This window comes from Pseudophryne corroboree, chromosome 6 (assembly GCF_028390025.1).
Source record: "Pseudophryne corroboree isolate aPseCor3 chromosome 6, aPseCor3.hap2, whole genome shotgun sequence".
Taxonomy (NCBI): Eukaryota; Metazoa; Chordata; class Amphibia; order Anura; family Myobatrachidae; genus Pseudophryne; species Pseudophryne corroboree.
The window spans coordinates 676,810,922-676,830,290 of NC_086449.1; the positions used below are offsets into that span (position 1 = coordinate 676,810,922).

The 19,369-nt window shown below is 48.4% G+C and overlaps 1 protein-coding gene across 14 annotated transcripts in view; it reads right to left on the reverse strand.

Moving 5' to 3' along the window:
* Positions 1-19,369, reverse strand: part of JADE2 (jade family PHD finger 2) — a 1,261,323-nt gene that overhangs the window by 55,412 nt on the left and 1,186,542 nt on the right. For all 14 annotated transcript variants that reach the window (XM_063928274.1, XM_063928276.1, XM_063928273.1 and 11 more), the window contains one exon: positions 1,450-1,545. In XM_063928274.1, coding sequence (XP_063784344.1) covers positions 1,450-1,545 — 96 coding nt within the window. The remainder of the gene's footprint in view (positions 1-1,449; positions 1,546-19,369) is intronic.

A 19,369-nucleotide genomic window follows, 5' to 3' on the forward strand; every position in this document is an offset into this window, starting at 1 on the left:
ATTGAATCGCTGTGTCTAGGATGCAGTCAATCTGGGCCTACACTACATTCTACAGCACCTACGCGAGAGTCCTGTTTGTCGATTTCAGCTCGGCCTTCAATTCAATCGTCCCCAGCATCCTCCACCCCAAATTACTTCGCCTAGGGGGTCCCAGAAGCTACCTGTTCCTGGATAATAGACTTCCTGACAGATAGGACACAGGTGGTGAAAGCGGGGGAATTCACCTCTCAAGCGTGGTCCATTAGTACAGGGTACCCTCATGGCTGTGTCCTGTCACCCCTGCTCTTCTCCCTGTACACAAATGACTGCACCTCAGAGGCACAATCAGTAAAGATCATCAAATTCGCTGATGATACCACTGTCATCAGCCTCATCAAGGACGGAGACGATCGGCCTATAGACAGGAAGTAGACCTGTTGGCCCAGTGGTGCAGCCACAACAACCTTGAGCTCAACCCCTTCAAAACTGTCAAGATGATAGTGGACTTCAGGAAGAAGTCAGCTAGTGCACCTCCACTAACGATTACTGACAGTGAGGTATTGCTAGTGGACTCCTTCAAGTTCCTATTGACCACAATCTCCCGGGACCTTAAATGGGGTCCAACACTGACGCCACTGACAGGAAAGCGCAGCAGAGGTTGTTCTTCCTCAGGCAACTAAGGAAGTTCAACATCCCACAGAAGCTTCTGCTCCTCTTCTACTCCACAATTGTGGAGTCGGTACTGTGCTCCTCGATACTGGCATGGTACGGCTCCGCCAACGCGAGGGACAGATGCAGGTTACAAAAGGTGGTCAGAACCGCAGAGAAGATCATCGGGCCGACCTTCCCTCAGTCCAGGACCTGTAGCTGTCCAGAGCTAATAAGTGAACAACGAAGATTGAAAAGGACCAGCTACACCCCGGCCACAGCTTGTTTAACTTGCTTCCTTCAGGCAGGCGTTACAGGGACGTCCCCGCCAGGTCCACCAGAAGCCTCAAAAGTTTCTTTCTCCAAGCGGTCACCTGCTGAACTCCTGAACATTGACTGACTAGATGTACATGTAACTCACTTGTGTCCCCCTGGTATACCTATCTGTATGACTTTACTTGCCCCCCTTCCCCCACCTGCTTATCTGTTACCTACTTGGCTGTTGTATAGCAAACCGAAGACAAATTCCTGGTATACGCAAGTATGGCGGCAAGGGCTAAGACTCTGGGGGGGGCGCCCTAGCCTTCACCCCAATACTTACCTTCAGGATGTCGGCAGCTGGTGTTCCGGCACCGGGATTCCGTGTGGTGTCGGGATTCCGGCATCAGTCACATGACCGCCAGCATCCAGACCACCGGGATGTTGACCACATCCCATTTAAACAGACTATTGCACAGCAGTTCCTACACATATATGCATCACATGTGGTATATAATATAGCCAAATAAACAAATATTTTCCCATGTAGTAATACCAGCTTACCCAGCTGTCCCAAAACGGAGCCTTTTCCTCTTCGCAATCTTTCTTTCCTTTCTGGACTGCTCATTTTCTTCCCTTTTGTTTTCTTTCTGGATTTTTCTGTTGAAAAAGGAAAAAAGTTTATTCTGTAGTTAAACAAACAGTAATGTTTGTAGCCATCCAAATGTTATCAGTATAATAGTAGCAAATATTGTAATAATAATGGATGGCTAAGCAGCTAATGATTAGAATAATACAACATTTCTGAAAAATAATTTAACAAACCATGGATCCGCTTTCTAGTTTGCAACCAAGAAAATCATGAGTGTAATGTAAAAATAGGGACAGTTTTAAGATAATAATTTAAAATATTCTGTCATCATACGCTCAAGGACTGATGACTTCAGAGTGCCTGCTTTTGACCAGATAGGATGTAGCCATTCACATTTACAATGTCAACAATCATAATGTCCACACCACAATGTTGTGATGTTGACGTTGTTGAACTGTAGACATACGACATGTCCATACCTGCAGAATGTTGACATGTTCACAAATGCCCCCAGTGCTGCCAGATTTATTTATTTATTTACCAGTTATTTATATAGCGCACACATATTCCGCATCGCTTTACAGAGAATATTTGACCATTCACATCAATCCCTGCCCCAGTGGAGCTTACAATCTATATTCCCTATCACATGTACACACATACACATTCACACTAGGGTTCATTTTGTTAGGAGCCAATTAACCTACCAGTATATTTTTGGATTGTGGGAGGAAACCAGAGCACCCGGAGGAAACCCACGCAACTACAGGGAGAATATACAAACTCCACACAGTTTGGGCCATGGTGGGAATCGAACCCATGACCTCAGTGCTGTGAGGCAGTAATTCTAACCATTACACCATCCGTACTGCCATACACATTATATGCCCCCAGCAGTGCTGCCAGATACACAAATGCCCCCACAGTGCTGCCAGATACACATTATATGCCCCCAGCAGTGCTGTCAGATACACATTATATGCCCCCACAGTGCTGCCAGATACACATTATATACCCCCAGCAGTGCTGCCAGATACACAAATGCCCCCACAGTGCTGCCAGATACACATTATATGCCCCCAGCACTGCAGTATATGCTTGGTGCCTATTTCTTCCCACCCCCTCCCCTTTTATATACATTTTATGCTTAACAACCCCCCCCCCCCCCACCCCTTACAATACATCTTTTTTTTTTATCATGATGCCATGCACTATTTTAACATACTTTTTATGGCGCTGATTGTGGCTAGTGGCTGGATGCTGTTCCTCCAGGAAGTGAGGTTCCTTGGCAAGGGGCAGCGCTGCTCTTTGCATGCTGCGTTCTCTGCTTGCAGGGGCACAGCAGGTGGAGCTGGCCTGGTCCAGCAGATTAGGGAGACGGGGGACAGCCGATGCGCTAATAGCGTTTTAAGGCCAGCTTCTTCATAGCGGCAGCAGCTGGGGGCAGTTACCTCACCTCCCTAAAGAGGGGCTGTGGAGCCTGCCCTGTCACCCCGGATGCCGTCATGTGAAGGGAGGTGGAACCCAGAGGTTCCGTGCACTAGCTGCCCAGGGAGGAGGAGTTAGTGGACAATGCTGCTGCTGCTCTGCTAGCCTAGTAGCCTGGCACTGAGTGCTGTGCAGCTTACCCTCAGCCTGTTCTCTGCCCGGGGTGGCACGGCTGCCTACAGAATTAGCAGGGTCTGCTGGTGCTGGCGCTGTGTGTTACGGGGGGCGATTGCCGTTATCACCCCCTGCTGGATCCACCAGTGGGCTGCGGGCCGGGGAAACTGTGAGCACGGGCCGCAATTGGCTCCCGGGCTGGGCTTTGGACATGCCTGCCTTAAAGAAACAATAAGTAACCAGCCTTTAAAGCTACAGAAGACAATCAAAGATTTTTCTTTTTTTTATCGGATGGTAATTTCTAGGGACAGGCCCAGGGTTTGAAGGTCTGTCCCTGAAAATGTCCCAGTGTCTCAAAGCTAATGAACTACACAGTACAATCTCCATTTCTTTGTATACCAAATTAATTTTAACCATTACTGTTGTCTGCAGTCATTATCAGCTCACTAGAATTGGATGGCTCAGTTCAGGAACCACTGTCTTATGAAGGTTATCCTCAAGAGAGAACAGATGCAGATAATTACTGAATATAACTAGAGTCAGAACTTGTAACCCTGTATACTTATGAGAGAGCTGACAGACAGAGAACATTACTGCAAGGCTGAATACAGATGACAGTTCTGGCGGCTGCTACAATGGTGCGAACAGGAAGATGTGCTGGAGTTGAAAACAGTGTAGGAAGTTGGACTTGGAGCAGGACTGTTAGCTGTAGTGGTGATGAATAAATAAGAATTTACTTACCGATAATTCTATTTCTCGGAGTCCGTAGTGGATGCTGGGGTTCCTGAAAGGACCATGGGGAATAGCGGCTCCGCAGGAGACAGGGCACAAAAGTAAAGCTTTTACAGGTCAGGTGGTGTGTACTGGCTCCTCCCCCTATGACCCTCCTCCAGACTCCAGTTAGGTACTGTGCCCGGACGAGCGTACACAATAAGGGAGGATTTTGAATCCCGGGTAAGACTCATACCAGCCACACCAATCACACCGTACAACTTGTGATCTAAACCCAGTTAACAGTATGATAACAGAGGAGCCTCTGAAAGATGGCTTCCTAAACAATAACCCGAATTAGTTAACAATAACTATGTACAAGTATTGCAGATAATCCGCACTTGGGATGGGCGCCCAGCATCCACTACGGACTCCGAGAAATAGAATTATCGGTAAGTAAATTCTTATTTTCTCTATCGTCCTAAGTGGATGCTGGGGTTCCTGAAAGGACCATGGGGATTATACCAAAGCTCCCAAACGGGCGGGAGAGTGCGGATGACTCTGCAGCACCGAATGAGAGAACTCCAGGTCCTCCTTTGCCAGGGTATCAAATTTGTAAAAATTTACAAACGTGTTCTCCCCTGACCACGTAGCTGCTCGGCAGAGTTGTAATGCCGAGACCCCTCGGGCAGCCGCCCAAGATGAGCCCACCTTCCTTGCGGAATGGGCCTTAACAGATTTAGGCTGTGGCAGGCCTGCCACAGAATGTACAAGTTGAATTTTGTTACAAATCCAACGAGCAATCGACTGCTTAGAAGCAGGTGCACCCAACTTGTTGGGTGCATACAGTATAAACAGCGAGTCAGATTTTCTGACTCCAGCCGTCCTTTAAATGTATATTTTTAAGGCTCTGACAACGTCCAACAACTTGGAGTCCTTCAAGTCGTCTGTAGCCGCAGGCACTACAATAGGCTGGTTCAGGTGAAACGCTGATACCACCTTAGGGAGAAAATGCGGACGCGTCCGCAGCTCTGCCCTATGTCGAATGGAAAATTAAATAAGGGCTTTTATAAAACAAAGCCGCCAGTGCAGATACTCTCCCGGCCGAAGCCAGGGCCAGTAACATAGTCACTTTCCATGTGAGATATTTCAAATCCACATTCTTTAGTGGTTCAAACCAATTGGATTTGAGGAAATCTAAAACTACATTTAGATCCCACGGTGCCACCTTAGGCACCACAGGAGGCTGTATATGCAGTACTCCTTTGATAAAAATCTGGACCTCAGGGACTGAGGCCAATTCTTTTTGGAAGAATATTGATAGGGCCGAAATTTGAACCTTAATAGATCCCAATTTGAGACCCCTAGACAATCCTGATTGCAGGAAATGTAGGAAAACGACCCAGTTGAAATTCCTCCATCGGAGCACTCCGCTGCTCGCACCACGCAACATATTTTCGCCAAATACGGCGATAATGCTTCGCGGTGACTTCCTTCCTTGCCTTTATCAAGGTAGGAATGACTTCTTCTGGAATGCCTTTTCCTTTTAGGATCTGGCATTCAAACGCCATGCCGTCAAACGCAGCCGCGGTAAGTCTTGAAAAAGACAAGGACCCTGCTGAAGCAGGTCCCTTCTCAGAAGTAGAGGCCACGGATCGTCCGTGACCATCTCTTGAAGTTCCGGGTACCAAGTCCTTCTTGGCCAATCCGGAGCCACTAGTCTTACTCCTCTTTGCCGTATAATCCTCAATACCTTTGGTATGAGAGGCAGAGGAGGAAACACATATACCGACTGGTACACCCAAGGTGTTACCAGCGCGTCCACAGCTATTGCCTGCGGATCTCTTGACCTGGCGCAATACCTGTCCAGTGTATTGTTGAGGCGAGACGCCATCCTGTCCACCATTGGTTTTACCCAACGGTTTAATAGCATGTGGAAAACTTCTGGATGAAGTCCCCACTCTCCCGGGTGAAGGTCGTGTCTGCTGAGGAAGTCTGCTTCCCAGTTGTCCACGCCCGGGATGAATACTGCTGACAGTGCTATCACGTGATTCTCCGCCCAGCGAAGGATCCTGGCAGCTTCTGCCATTGCCCTCCTGCTTCTTGTGCCGCCCTGTCTGTTTACATGGGCGACTGCCGTGATGTTGTCCGACTGGATCAACACCGGTCTTCCTTGAAGCAGAGGTTCCGCCTGGCTTAGAGCATTGTAGATTGCTCTTAGTTCCAGAATGCTTATGTGAAGAGACTTTTTCAGGCTCGACCACACTCCCTGGAAATTTCTTCCCTGTGTGACTGCTCCCCAGCCTCTCAGGCTGGCATCCGTGGTCACCAGGATCCAATCCTGCATGCCGAATCTGCGGCCCTCCAATAGATGAGCCTCCTGCAACCACCACAGAAGGGATACCCTTGTCCTCGGCGACAGGGTTATCCGCAGGTGCATCTGAAGATGCGACCCTGACCATTTGTCCAACAGATCCCTTTGCATGGAATCTGCCGAAAGGGATTGCTTCGTAAGAAGCTACCATTTTTTCCCAGGACTCTTGTGCATTGATGTACAGACACCTTTCCTGGTTTTAGGAGGTTCCTGACCAGGTCAGATAACTCCTTGGCTTTTTCTTCGGGAAGAAAAACCTTTTTCTGAACTGTGTCCAGAATCATCCCCAGGAACAGCAGACGAGTTGTCGGCATTAATTGGGATTTTGGAATATTCAGAATCCATCCGTGCTGCTTTAGCACCTCTTGAGATAGTGCTAAACCCATCTCTAGCTGTTCTCTGGACCTTGCCCTTATTAGGAGATCGTCCAAGTATGGGATAATTAATACGCCTTTTCTTCGAAGAAGAAATATTATCTCGGCCATTACCTTTGTAAAGACCCGAGGTGCCGTGGACAAACCAAACGGCAGCGTCTGAAACTGATAGTGACAGTTTTGTAAAACGAACCTGAGGTACCCCTGGTGTGAGGGGTAATTGGAACGTGGAGATACGCATCCTTGATGTCCAAGGATACCATAAAGTCCCCTTCTTCCAGGTTCGCTATCACTGCTCTGAGTGACTCCATCTTGAACTTGAACTTCTTTATGTACAGGTTCAAGGACTTCAGATTTAGAATAGGCCTTACCGAGCCATCCGGCTTCGGTACCACAAAAAGAGTGGAATAATACCCCTTCCCTTGTTGTAGAAGAGGTACCTTGACTATCACCAGCTGAGAATACAGCTTGTGAATGGCTTCCAAAACCGTCTCCCTTTCTGAGGGGGACGTTGGTAAAGCAGACTTCAGGAAACGGCGAGGTGGCTCTGTCTCTAATTTCAACCTGTACCCCTGAGATATTATCTGCAGGATCCAGGGATTTACCTGCGAGTGAGCCCACTGCGCGCTGTAATTCTTGAGACGACCGCCTACCGCCCCCGAGTCCGCTTGCGAAGCCCCAGCGTCATGCTGAGGCTTTTGTAGAAGCCGGGGAGGGCTTCTGTTCCTGGGAAGGAGCTGCCTGTTGCTGTCTCTTCCCTCGTCCTCTGCCTCGTGGCAGATATGAATAGCCCTTTGCTCTCTTATTTTTAAAGGAACGAAAGGGCTGCGGTTGAAAGGTCGGTGCCTTTTTCTGTTGGGGAGTGACTTGAGGTAGAAAGGTGGATTTCCCGGCCGTAGCCGTGGCCACCAAATCCGATAGACCGACCCCAAATAACTCCTCTACGCATCGCCTGTCCACTGTCGTGTCCATAAAGCTCTTCTGGCCGAAATGGACATAGCACTTACCCGTGATGCCAGTGTGCAGATATCTCTCTGTGCATCACGCATATAAAGAAATGCATCCTTTATTTGTTCTAACGACAGTAAAATATTGTCCCTGTCCAGGGTATCAATATTTTCGATCAGGGACTCTGACCAAACTACCCCAGCACTGCACATCCAGGCAGTCGCAATAGCTGGTCGTAGTATAACACCTGCATGTGTGTATATACCTTTTTGGATATTTTCCATCCTCCTATCTGATGGATCTTTAAGTGCGGCCGTCTCAGGAGAGGGTAACGCCACTTGTTTTGATAAGCGTGTTAGCGCTTTGTCCACCCTAGGAGGTGTTTCCCAGCGCTCCCTAACCTCTGGCGGGAAAGGGTATAAAGCCAATAACTTCTTTGAAATTAGCAGTTTTTTATCGGGGCACCCCACGCTTCATCACACACGTCATTTAATTCTTCTGATTCGGTAAAAACTACTGGTAGTTTTTTCACACCCCACATAATACCCTGTTTAGTGGTACCTGTAGTATCAGCTAAATGTAACATCTCCTTTATTGCCAAAATCATATAACGTGTGGCCCTACTGGAAAATACGGTTGATTCGTCACCTTCACCACCGGAATCAGTGCCTGTGTCTGGGTCTGTGTCGACCGACTGAGGCAAGGGGCGTTTTACAGCCCCTGACGGTGTTTGAGGCGCCTGGACAGGCACTAATTGAGTGTCCGGCCGCCTCATGTCGGCAAACGACTGCTTAAGCGAGTTGACGCTATCCCGTAATTCCACAAATAAAGGCATCCATTCTGGTGTCGACCCCCTAGGAGGTGACATCCTCATATTTGGCAATTGCTCCGCCTCCACACCAATAACGTCCTCATACATGTCGACACACACGTACCGACACACAGCAGACACACAGGGAATGCTCTATACGAAGACAGGACCCACTAGCCCTTTGGGGAGACAGAGGGAGAGTCTGCCAGCACACACCAAAAAGCGCTATATATGACAGGGATAGCCTTATGATTAAGTGCTCCCTTATAGCTGCTTTTATATTAATATATTGCCATTTATTTTGCCCCCCCTCTCTGTTATACCCTGTTTCTGTAGTGCAGTGCAGGGGAGAGACCTGGGAGCCTTCCTGACCAGCGGAGCTGTGACAGAAAATGGCGCCGTGTGCTGAGGAGATAGGCCCCGCCCCTTTTTCGGCGGGCTCGTCTCCCGCTATTTAGTACATTTAGGCAGGGGTAAATATCTCCATATAGCTTCTGGGGCTATATGTGAGGTATTTTTAGCCTTTTTAAAGGTTTTCATTTGCCTCCCAGGGCGCCCCCCCCCCAGCGCCCTGCACCCTCAGTGACTGCCGTGTGAAGTGTGCTGAGAGGAAAATGGCGCACAGCTGCAGTGCTGTGCGCTACCTTAAGAAGACTGCAGGAGTCTTCAGCCGCCGATTCTGGACCTCTTCTTGCTTCAGTATCTGTGAGGGGGCCGGCGGCGTGGCTCCGGTGACCATCCAGGCTGTACCTGTGATCGTCCCTCTGGAGCTTCATGTCCAGTAGCCAAGAAGCCAATCCATCCTGCACGCAGGTGAGTTCACTTCTTCTCCCCTCTGTCCCTCGTTGCAGTGATCCTGTTGCCAGCAGGAATCACTGTAAAATAAAAAACCTAAGCTAAACTCTCTAAGCAGCTCTTTATGAGAGCCACCTAGAATTGCACCCTTCTCGGCCGGGCACAAAAATCTAACTGGAGTCTGGAGGAGGGTCATAGGGGGAGGAGCCAGTACACACCACCTGACCTGTAAAAGCTTTACTTTTGTGCCCTGTCTCCTGCGGAGCCGCTATTCCCCATGGTCCTTTCAGGAACCCCAGCATCCACTTAGGACGATAGAGAAATGGAGGTTTGGGATAGCACTGGTAGGTGCAGCAGAGATGAATGTCAGAGATGGGCTGAGAGCTGTGATCGCACAGGTAACCTGAGAAAACCGAACTGCAGGGCTGAGGGCGGATTGCACAGGAACACATGTACTGAACAGAACTGTAGGTATACAGCCTGGTGCCAGGTAATGGAGACAGGAGGCAAGGATTGGAACAGTAGACAGGGTGTCATTATACCCTATATGCTGCCTTGATCAGGTGGTCAGAACAGTGGACCAGGTGGGTAAATAAAGTATCATGTGACATGGTCAAAATAGCGGCACCCATGCTGAGGCGGTGCAGGAAAAGATGCAGCAGAAACACTACCCACACGGTGGCTGAATGAGCTGGCAGCAAGAGAAACCGTGGCGACCCACTAAGATCTCAATGGCAGCTCAGTTGCGTGAACATCGGCATTGCATACAAACGTGAATTAGGCTCATAGACTGTAAGCTCAATTGGCACAGAGACTGATGCAAATGACTAAAATATTCTCTGTAAAACAGCTTGTGGCACTACAAGTCTCAGCATGGTAGCACCCAGTGCTGTAACTAGGTATGTGCGCTGTGTGCCTTGCACACAGCGCAGGATGACCTGGGGCGCAATCAGCCGGCCTCACAATCTATTGATGAGTAACTGTCAGCCCCGCCTCCCCCTGCCCCATAGCCGGAGCTATCAGTACAGCTGCATAAAGCTGCGAGTAATGCCCCCCCCCCCCCCCACCAACACAGAGCCGCGATGATCTCCGCCTCCTCACCCAGCCAAGCCGGAGCTTACAGTGCAGCAGCGCATGAAGCTGCAATCAATGTCCGTCCCCCCCCCCCCCCGCTCGACTGCCCACCCCCCTGCCCCCATCCTGTGCAATGGACAACTAATGAAATGCAGATAAACCATGAAAATGTTAGCAAGGTATTTACTCAGTTACTTGGTGCTTTTACAGTCTTCAGGAAAGCATGGCAGTGTCATCTATACAGACTGCCTCTTCTGTGTGTCAGAGGGGTGGAACCTTGTCTCTCCCGGAACTAACGTTATTTTGTGCTACATAGCAACCGAGTACGTCTGCCCTGCACACACAGAGGTGTCAAACACAGCTTGCTGGTGTGAAAGCCGTAGAGGTTTGGTGAGTAGTAAATGTGTGTGTGTGGTATGCCAGGTCTCAGTGCAGCCTGCGGGTCATCATCATGGAGTGACCATGTCACTGCTGCTGTGTCCCAGTCTCACAGGAGGGTGTCATACCAGCTCTCCTTGTGCAGAAGTTATGGGCAGGGGATTTATACAATGTCAGTCTATATCATACTTGCCTACATTGTATTTCTCCTCTCCGGGAGAAGCCCGCAGAGGAGACGCCTCAGGAGTCTTCAGGGGACGGGGCCGGACTGTGACATCACCAAGCCCCGCCCCCATATGCGTCATTTTAACCCCTTCCCCACCCGACGGACCTGCAAATACGGGAGATTTTCTCTCCATCCTGCTGGCACTAGGGTGCGAGCAGGATGCGGGAGACCTGCCCACTCTTCCGGGGGTGCAGGGGGCTAGCCCAAAAAATGGGAGCCTCCTGCAGATTCCGGGAGAGTAGGTAAGTATGGTCTATATGCAAAGTGTATACACAGACTCATGGCTCTTTCTTGTCCTCTACTGTCCCCTCCAGGTCTTTTTTTATTATTTTATTTCACTGGCATTCTTGTAAATGCACTTAAAAAAAAAAATTCAATGTTTATGACATAATATAATTGTTTTATACTGTGTATGCAACTTGGAGTTGTTTAATAACTAATTATGGTAAAATACTGTTTGCAGGGCTGTGAGTTGAAACATATAATGTATCGAAATTACAATTTCTTGACTATGTAACCCTTGTTGCCTATAGGCCTAAGACAATGCGTGGTTACACTGAGCTGCCCGACCCCCGATCCCCCCCTCCCGCAGGCGCTTACAGCTGCGCTAGGAGACTCCCTTGTGCAGAGTGATGATCTGTGCTGCAGTACCTGTGGGCCATGGCGGTTGAGATCCGCCTTCTCCCCCGGCTCCTGCAGTGACAGGCTGAAGGAACTTATAGCTGAGGAGCCGCTCATTTCAGGACAAAAGGTACAATCAGCATAAACAAGCAGCACAGCATGGAAGAGGGGGGTAGGTGGGCAGGCACAGGGGCAAATGCAGGATATTTCAGGGGGGAGGGTGGGTTAAATATACACCATAATGTGTCAGAGGGGATTCTACCTGTCGTAATGTGACAAAAGGAGCTATACCTGTCATACTGTGTTAGAGGGCTCTACCTGCTGTAATGTGTGACAGAGGTTCTATGTGGTGTAATGTGTGTAAGTGGCACTACTGTTTGGCGTAATTTGAATAATGGAGTCTACTGTGCAACGTAATATGAATTGTATTATTTTGTGGTCACGTCCCTTCCCCATGAAGCCACCCCTATATTTTTGGCGCACACCTACGACGCGCATTGGCCCTATTTTGAATACACGGGGGGAAGAGGGGGGCGCCGATGCTGTTTCTTGCACACAGCGCTAAAATTTCTAGTTACGGCACTGGTAGCACCTTACATTATATTTAGAATTAGGGTGTACAGTCCAGCCCCTCCCCCCCTTTTATTCTATTCTGTGTCTGTGTACTGTATGTACACTTGAAGGTGGAGACTCCTTCAGATTGGATTGATACCCCTTCCACCTGCCCCGTACAAACTTGAATTAGGCCCATAGACTGTAAGCTCTACTGGGACAGAGGCTGATGTGAATGACTAAAAGAATATAAAATGCAAGTTTCTGCCATTTACAAACCACTACAAATACACTTATATTTATAGTATACATAGTACAGATATATCCTCATACACCAAGTCTCAGTACGCCATGTGGCGCAAGACACCTGGTGTAACTGAGCCGCTCTGAGGTGTGGTATAGTTAGTTTTTCTTTAAATTTGCATCTTATTTGCACCACAGACACAAGGAAACACCACACAATCTGTACCAGGACGCTAGGCTGTGACTTTAACAACATAGGAATTAGTTTTAAATATGTACAAAGTTGCAAATGAAGCACAATGGAACTTGGCATGAAGAAAGCTGTGGCTGTTGCATCTAAACACTTCATAAACAGATTCAGTCTCAATCACAAACAGATGTACAAGTGTTGCATATCAAACTAATCAGTGCAATCTCATGAAGCAGTTTTGTTACATCACACTGCGAGTAAGACGCACATTTGAGTGAAAAATAGAGAAAAACAAGTTGCATGTGAACTGATGTACCGAGAAGTGCCATTTGGGCTGGCTGCGGCCATAGTGTATGAGGTCACATCTGTAGAGGATGAAGTACGAAAACAAAGGCTGCAGCATGTCATAACATCATGATATTATTTCTGCAGTGTTGCAGAAACTTCACTGTATATTAATCCCAAAAATATTTAGATGCTTATGTAAAAAGAAAATAAGATTTTACTCACCGGTAAATCTATTTCTCGTAGTCCGTAGTGGATGCTGGGGACTCCGTAAGGACCATGGGGAATAGCGGCTCCGCAGGAGACTGGGCACAGCTAAGAAAGAATTAGGACTACCTGGTGTGCACTGGCTCCTCCCACTATGACCCTCCTCCAGACTTCAGTAAGGATACTGTGCCCGGAAGAGCTGACACAATAAGGAAAGGATTTTGAATCCCGGGTAAGACTCATACCCAGCCACACCAATCACACCGTATAACTCGTGATATTATACCCAGTTAACAGTATGAACATAACAGAGCCTCTCAACAGATGGCTCAACAATAACCCTTTTAGTTAACAATAACTATATACAAGTATTGCAGACAGTCCGCACTTGGGACGGGCGCCCAGCATCCACTACGGACTACGAGAAATAGATTTACCGGTGAGTAAAATCTTATTTTCTCTAACGTCCTAGTGGATGCTGGGGACTCCGTAAGGACCATGGGGATTATACCAAAGCTCCCAAACGGGCGGGAGAGTGCGGATGACTCTGCAGCACCGAATGAGAGAACTCAAGGTCCTCCTCAGCCAGGGTATCAAATTTGTAGAATTTTGCAAACGTGTTTGCCCCTGACCAAGTAGCAGCTCGGCAAAGTTGTAAAGCCGAGACCCCTCGGGCAGCCGCCCAAGAAGAGCCCACTTTCCTCGTGGAATGGGCTTTTACAAATTTAGGCTGTGGCAGGCCAGCCACAGAATGCGCAAGCTGAATTGTGCTACAAATCCAGCGAGCAATAGTCTGCTTTGAAGCAGGAGCACCCATCTTGTTTGGTGCATACAGGATAAATAGCGAGTCAGTCTTCCTGACTCCAGCCGTCCTGGAAACATAAATTTTCAAGGCCCTGACTACGTCCAGTAACTTGGAGTCCTCCAAGTCCCTAGTAGCCGCAGGCACCACGATAGGTTGGTTCAAGTGAAAAGCTGATACCACCTTAGGAAGAAATTGGGGACGAGTCCTCAATTCTGCCCTATCCATATGGAAAATCAAATAGGGGCTTTTACATGACAAAGCCGCCAATTCTGACACCCGCCTTGCCGAAGCCAAGGCCAAAAGCATGACCACTTTCCACGTGAGATATTTTAAATCCACGGTTTTGAGTGGCTCAAACCAATTTGACTTTAGGAAACCCAACACCACGTTGAGGTCCCACGGTGCCACTGGGGGCACAAAAGGAGGCTGAATATGCAGCACTCCCTTGACAAATGTCTGAACTTCAAGCAGTGAAGCCAGTTCTTTTTGGAAGAAAATCGACAGAGCCGAAATCTGGACCTTAATGGACCCCAATTTTAGGCCCATAGTCACCCCTGACTGTAGGAAGTGCAGAAATCGACCTAGCTGGAATTCCTCCGTTGGGGCCTTCCTGGCCTCACACCACGCAACATATTTTCGCCATATGCGGTGATAATGTTGTACGGTTACATCTTTCCTAGCTTTAATAAGCGTAGGAATGACTTCCTCCGGAATACCCTTTTCTTTTAGGATCCGGCGTTCAACCGCCATGCCGTCAAACGCAGCCGCGGTAAGTCTTGGAACAGACAGGGCCCCTGCAGCAGCAGGTCCTGTCTGAGCGGCAGAGGCCATGGGTCCTCTGAGATCATTTCTTGAAGTTCCGGGTACCAAGCTCTTCTTGGCCAATCCGGAACAATGAGTATAGTTCTTACGCCTCTTCTCCTTATTATCCTCAGTACCTTGGGTATGAGAGTGTCAAAGTCAGAAAAATATCACGCTACACACTGCCATATATGCACCTCATGCGAGTGCCTGCTGCGTGTGCATGAGCCCTTCCGTGCGTGCGCATACTTTCAGTTGCGTGCACCCGCAGGCGCACGGTATGCGCATTTACGGTAGAGTTTATGTGCGTCTAGCGGGCGACTCAATCGTAACATATTTTAGTCATATAATGTATTTTGTAGATTATGGTCCCTTTGATAGAATCTGAAAGTTTAGTTAATGTAGTATGTTCAGAGACAAAGAGATCCCTCTTTGTCTGATACGAAGGGTCAGACAGGGGTTACACAGTGGTGTTTAGTATCCATCGGAAGAGAATATAATTAGCAATATTCCGGTGTTGGTTTGAAGCGGATTAATCGCTCGTGCGTATAGTTATGGACATAAGTAGTTTATGGACATTTACTATATTTGCACTTTATTACCCATGCGGCGGAAAACCCAGTTTCCCTCCCACCTGAGCAGTTTGAAATAGTCACAGCCCACCTGTATGAACCAACCTATGACCTTTTGTTATAATGCGAAGACGAATTCCTGTGTCCAATGAACAATAAGAATGTAGGGACCATTGTACTGTACTGTGTGTAAGTGTATAAAAGGACAAGCCGATCTGGGCCAGCTCTCTACTCTCTTCAACGGTTCTCATTGCTGATAATCGGGAGCTGGATATCCAGAAAGGCGCTTGCGATTGTTTCCCCTGGTGCGTAAGTTCTCTGCAACCATATTGTCTTTTATTTAATGTTATATGCCATTCTCTCTCTCCTTCCCCTCTTTTAAATGTAATTGTATCTTTATTGTATTTTATGTGTAGTTATCCGGTTAGGTATTTTATGTTATCTTGGTAGTGTATAACTTGTATTGTATTATTCTTTTGCAATTGAACGTTCATTCATTTCCTTAAAAGGCGTTAGACCCTTAGACCGGTATTTGAGTGTTTATTATATTGCTAAGGGGTTCTCAGAGCGTAAGAATCGCTCATACAGCTTTCTAACTAACAAGGTTACACTGTGTTGCATTTACACCTTATCACTGCTCAAGGGTTTACAGTATAAGTAAATTGTTTATGGTATAGTTATAAAGGTTTAACTCTGTGAGCGTCAGCGCCGCTTGTGATCTCCTCGTGGTCCCAAGCGTCCGCTACGCTGATAGCGTATCATTACTTTAGTCGGCAGCCTATAGCGTGCTTGCCTTTACGCTCTAAGCCGTGAGCGAACGTGCCGCTCGTGCGCCTCGTCCACGGCTAAGCGTTCATTACGCTACGTGCGTACTCTTACGGTATTCCATACGCCAATTGCGTACTGTGTTCATTAACCTTTTGTAGTGTTTTATACAAGGTATAGAATAGGAATTGTCAAGAGGAAGAGGAGGGAACACATAAACCGACCGGTACACCCACGGTGTCACTAGAGCGTCCACAGCTATCGCCTGAGGGTCTCTTGACCTGGCGCAATATTTTTCCAGCTTTTTGTTTAAGCGGGACGCCATCATGTCCACCTGTGGCCTTTCCCAACGGTTTACAATCAGTTGGAAGACTTCTGGATGAAGTCCCCACTCTCCCGGGTGGAGGTCGTGCCTGCTGAGGAAGTCTGCTTCCCAGTTGTCCACTCCCGGAATGAACACTGCTGACAGTGCTAACACGTGATTTTCCGCCCATCAGAGAATCCTTGTGGCTTCTGCCATCGCCGTCCTGCTTCTTGTGCCGCCCTGTCGATTTACATGGGCGATGGCCGTGATGTTGTTTGACTGGATCAGAACCGGCCGGTTTTGAAGCAGGGGCTTTGCTTGACTTAGGGCATTGTAAATGGCCCTCAGTTCCAGAACATTTATGTGTAGGGAAGTCTCCTGACTCGTCCAAAGTCCTTGGAAGTTTCTTCACCAAGTGACTGCCCCCCAGCCCCGAAGGCTGGCATCCGTGGTCACCAGGACCCAGTCCTGTATGCCGAATCTGCGGCCCTCTCTGAGGTGAGCACTCTGCAGCCACCACAGCAGAGACACCCTGGTCTTTGGAGACAGGGTTATCAACCGATGCATTTGAAGATGCGATCTGGACCATTGGTCCAACAGGTCCCACTGAAAAGTTCTGGCATGGAACCTGCCGAATGGAATCGCTTCGTAGGAAGCTACCATCTTTCCCGGGACTCGCGTGCAATGATGCACCGACACCTGTTTTGGTTTCAGGAGGCCTCTCACTAGAGACGACAGCTCCTCGGCTTTCTCCTCTGGAAGAAACACTTTTTTCTGGACCGTGTCCAGAATCATCCCTAGGAACAGTATACGTGTCGCCGGAACCAGCTGAGACTTTGGAATATTCAGAATCCAACCGTGCTGGTGTAGCATCTCCTGAGAAAATGCTACGCCGACCAACAACTGCTCTCTGGACCTTGCCCTTATCAGGAGATCGTCCAAGTATGGGACAATTTAAAACTCCCTTTTTCCGAAGGAGTATCATCATTTCGGCCATTACCTTGGTAAATACCCTCGGTGCCGTGGACAGGCCGAACGGCAACGTCTGGAATTGGTAATGACAATCCTGTACCACAAATCTGAGGTACTCCTGGTGAGGATGGTAAATGGGGACATGCAGGTAAGCATCCTTGATGTCCAGAGATACCATGTAATCTCCCTCTTCCAGGCTTGCAATAACCGCCCTGAGCGATTCCATCTTGAACTTGAATTTTCTTAAATATGTGTTCAAGGATTTCAAATTTAAAATGGGTCTCACCGAACCGTCCGGTTTCGGTACCACAAACATTGTGGAATAGTAACCCCGTCCCTGTTGAAGTAGGGGCACCTTGACTATCACCTGCTGGGAATAAAGCTTGTGAATTGCCTCTAACACAGCCTCCCTTTCTGAAGGAGTCGTTGGTAAGGCAGATTTGAGGAAACGGCGGGGGGGGGGGGGGGGGTGTCTCGAATTCCAGCCTGTACCCCTGAGATACTACTTGAAGGATCCAGGGATCTACCTGTGAGCGAGCCCACTGATTGCTGAAGTTTTTGAGACGGCCCCCCACCGTACCTGGCTCCGCCTGCTAAGCCCAGCGTCATGCGGTGGACTTAGCAGAAGAAGCGGGGGAGGACTTTTGTTCCTGGGAAGTGGCTGTATGCTGCAGCTTTTTTCCCCTACCTCTGCCTCTGGGCAGAAAGGACACGCCTCTACCCCGTCTGCTCTTTTGGGGGCGAAAGGACTGCACCTGATAATACGGTGCTCTCTTTGGTTGTGAGGGGACATGTGGCAAAAATGCTGACTTCCCAGCTGTTGCTGTGGACACTAAGTCTGAAAGACCATCCCCGAACAACTCCTCACCCTTATAAGGCAAAACTTCCATGTGCCTTTTGGAATCTGCATCCCCTGTCCACTGCCGGCTCCATAACCCTCTCCTGGCACAAATGGACAGTGCACTTATTTTTGATGCCAGCCGGCAAATATCCCTCTGTGCATCTCTTATGTAAAAGACAGCGTCTTTAATATACTCTACGTTTAGCAATATAGTGTCCCTGTCTAGGGTGACAATGTTCTCTGACAGGGAGTCTGACCATGCAGCTGCCGCACTGCACATCCATGCTGAGGCAATAGCTGGTCTCAGTATAATACCAGTGTGTGTATATATAGCTTTTTGGAGAGCCTCCTGCTTTCTGTCAGCAGGTTCCTTTAGGGCGGCCGTATCTTGGGACGGCAGTGCCACCTTTTTTGATAAGCGCGTAAGTGCTTTATCCACCTTAGGGGGTGTCTCCCAACGTGACCTATCCTCTGGCGGGAAAGGGTACGCCATTAGTAATTTTTTTGAAATTACACATTTTTTATCAGGGGAAGCCCACGCTAGTTCACACACGTCATTTAATTCTTCAGAAGGGGGAAAAACTACTGGTAGTTTTTTCTCCCCAAACATAATACCCTTTTTTGTGGTACCTGGGGTCACTTCAGAAATGTGTAAAACATTTTTCATTGCCTCAATCATATAACGAGTGGCCCTATTGGACATTACATTAGTCTATTCGTCGTCGACACTGGTATCAGTATCCGTGTCGACATCTGTGTCTGCCACCTGAGGTAGCGGGCGTTTTAGAGCTCCTGATGACTTTTGAGATGTCTGGGCAGGCACGGGCTGAGAAGCCGGCTGCCCCACATTTGGCATGTCGTCAAATTTTTTATGTAAGGAGTCGACACTTTCGCGTAATTCCTTCCACAAGTCCATCTACTCCGGTGTCTGCCCCGCAGGGGGTGACAACACATTTATAGGCACCTGCTCCTCCTCCACATAAGTCTCCTCATCAAACATGTCGACACAGCCGTACCGACACACCGCACACACACAGGGAATGCTCTGACAGAAGACAGGACCCTACAAAGCCCTTTGGGGAGACAGAGAGAGAGTATGCCAGCACACACCAGAGCGCTATATAATACAGGGATTAACTAAATTATATCCCCTTATAGCTGCTATATATGTATTTTGCGCCTAAATTTAGTGCCCCCCCTCTCTTTTTTACCCTTTTCTGTAGTGTAGACTGCAGGGGAGAGCCAGGGAGCTTCCTTCCAGCGGAACTGTGAGGGAGAAATGGCGCCAGTGTGCTGAGGGAGATAGCTCCGCCCCTTTTTCGGCTGACTTTTCTCCCGCTTTTTTATGGATTCTGGCAGGGGTATTTATCACATATATAGCCTCTGGGGCTATACATTGTGATATGTTTGCCAGCCAAGGTGTATTTATTGCTTCTCAGGG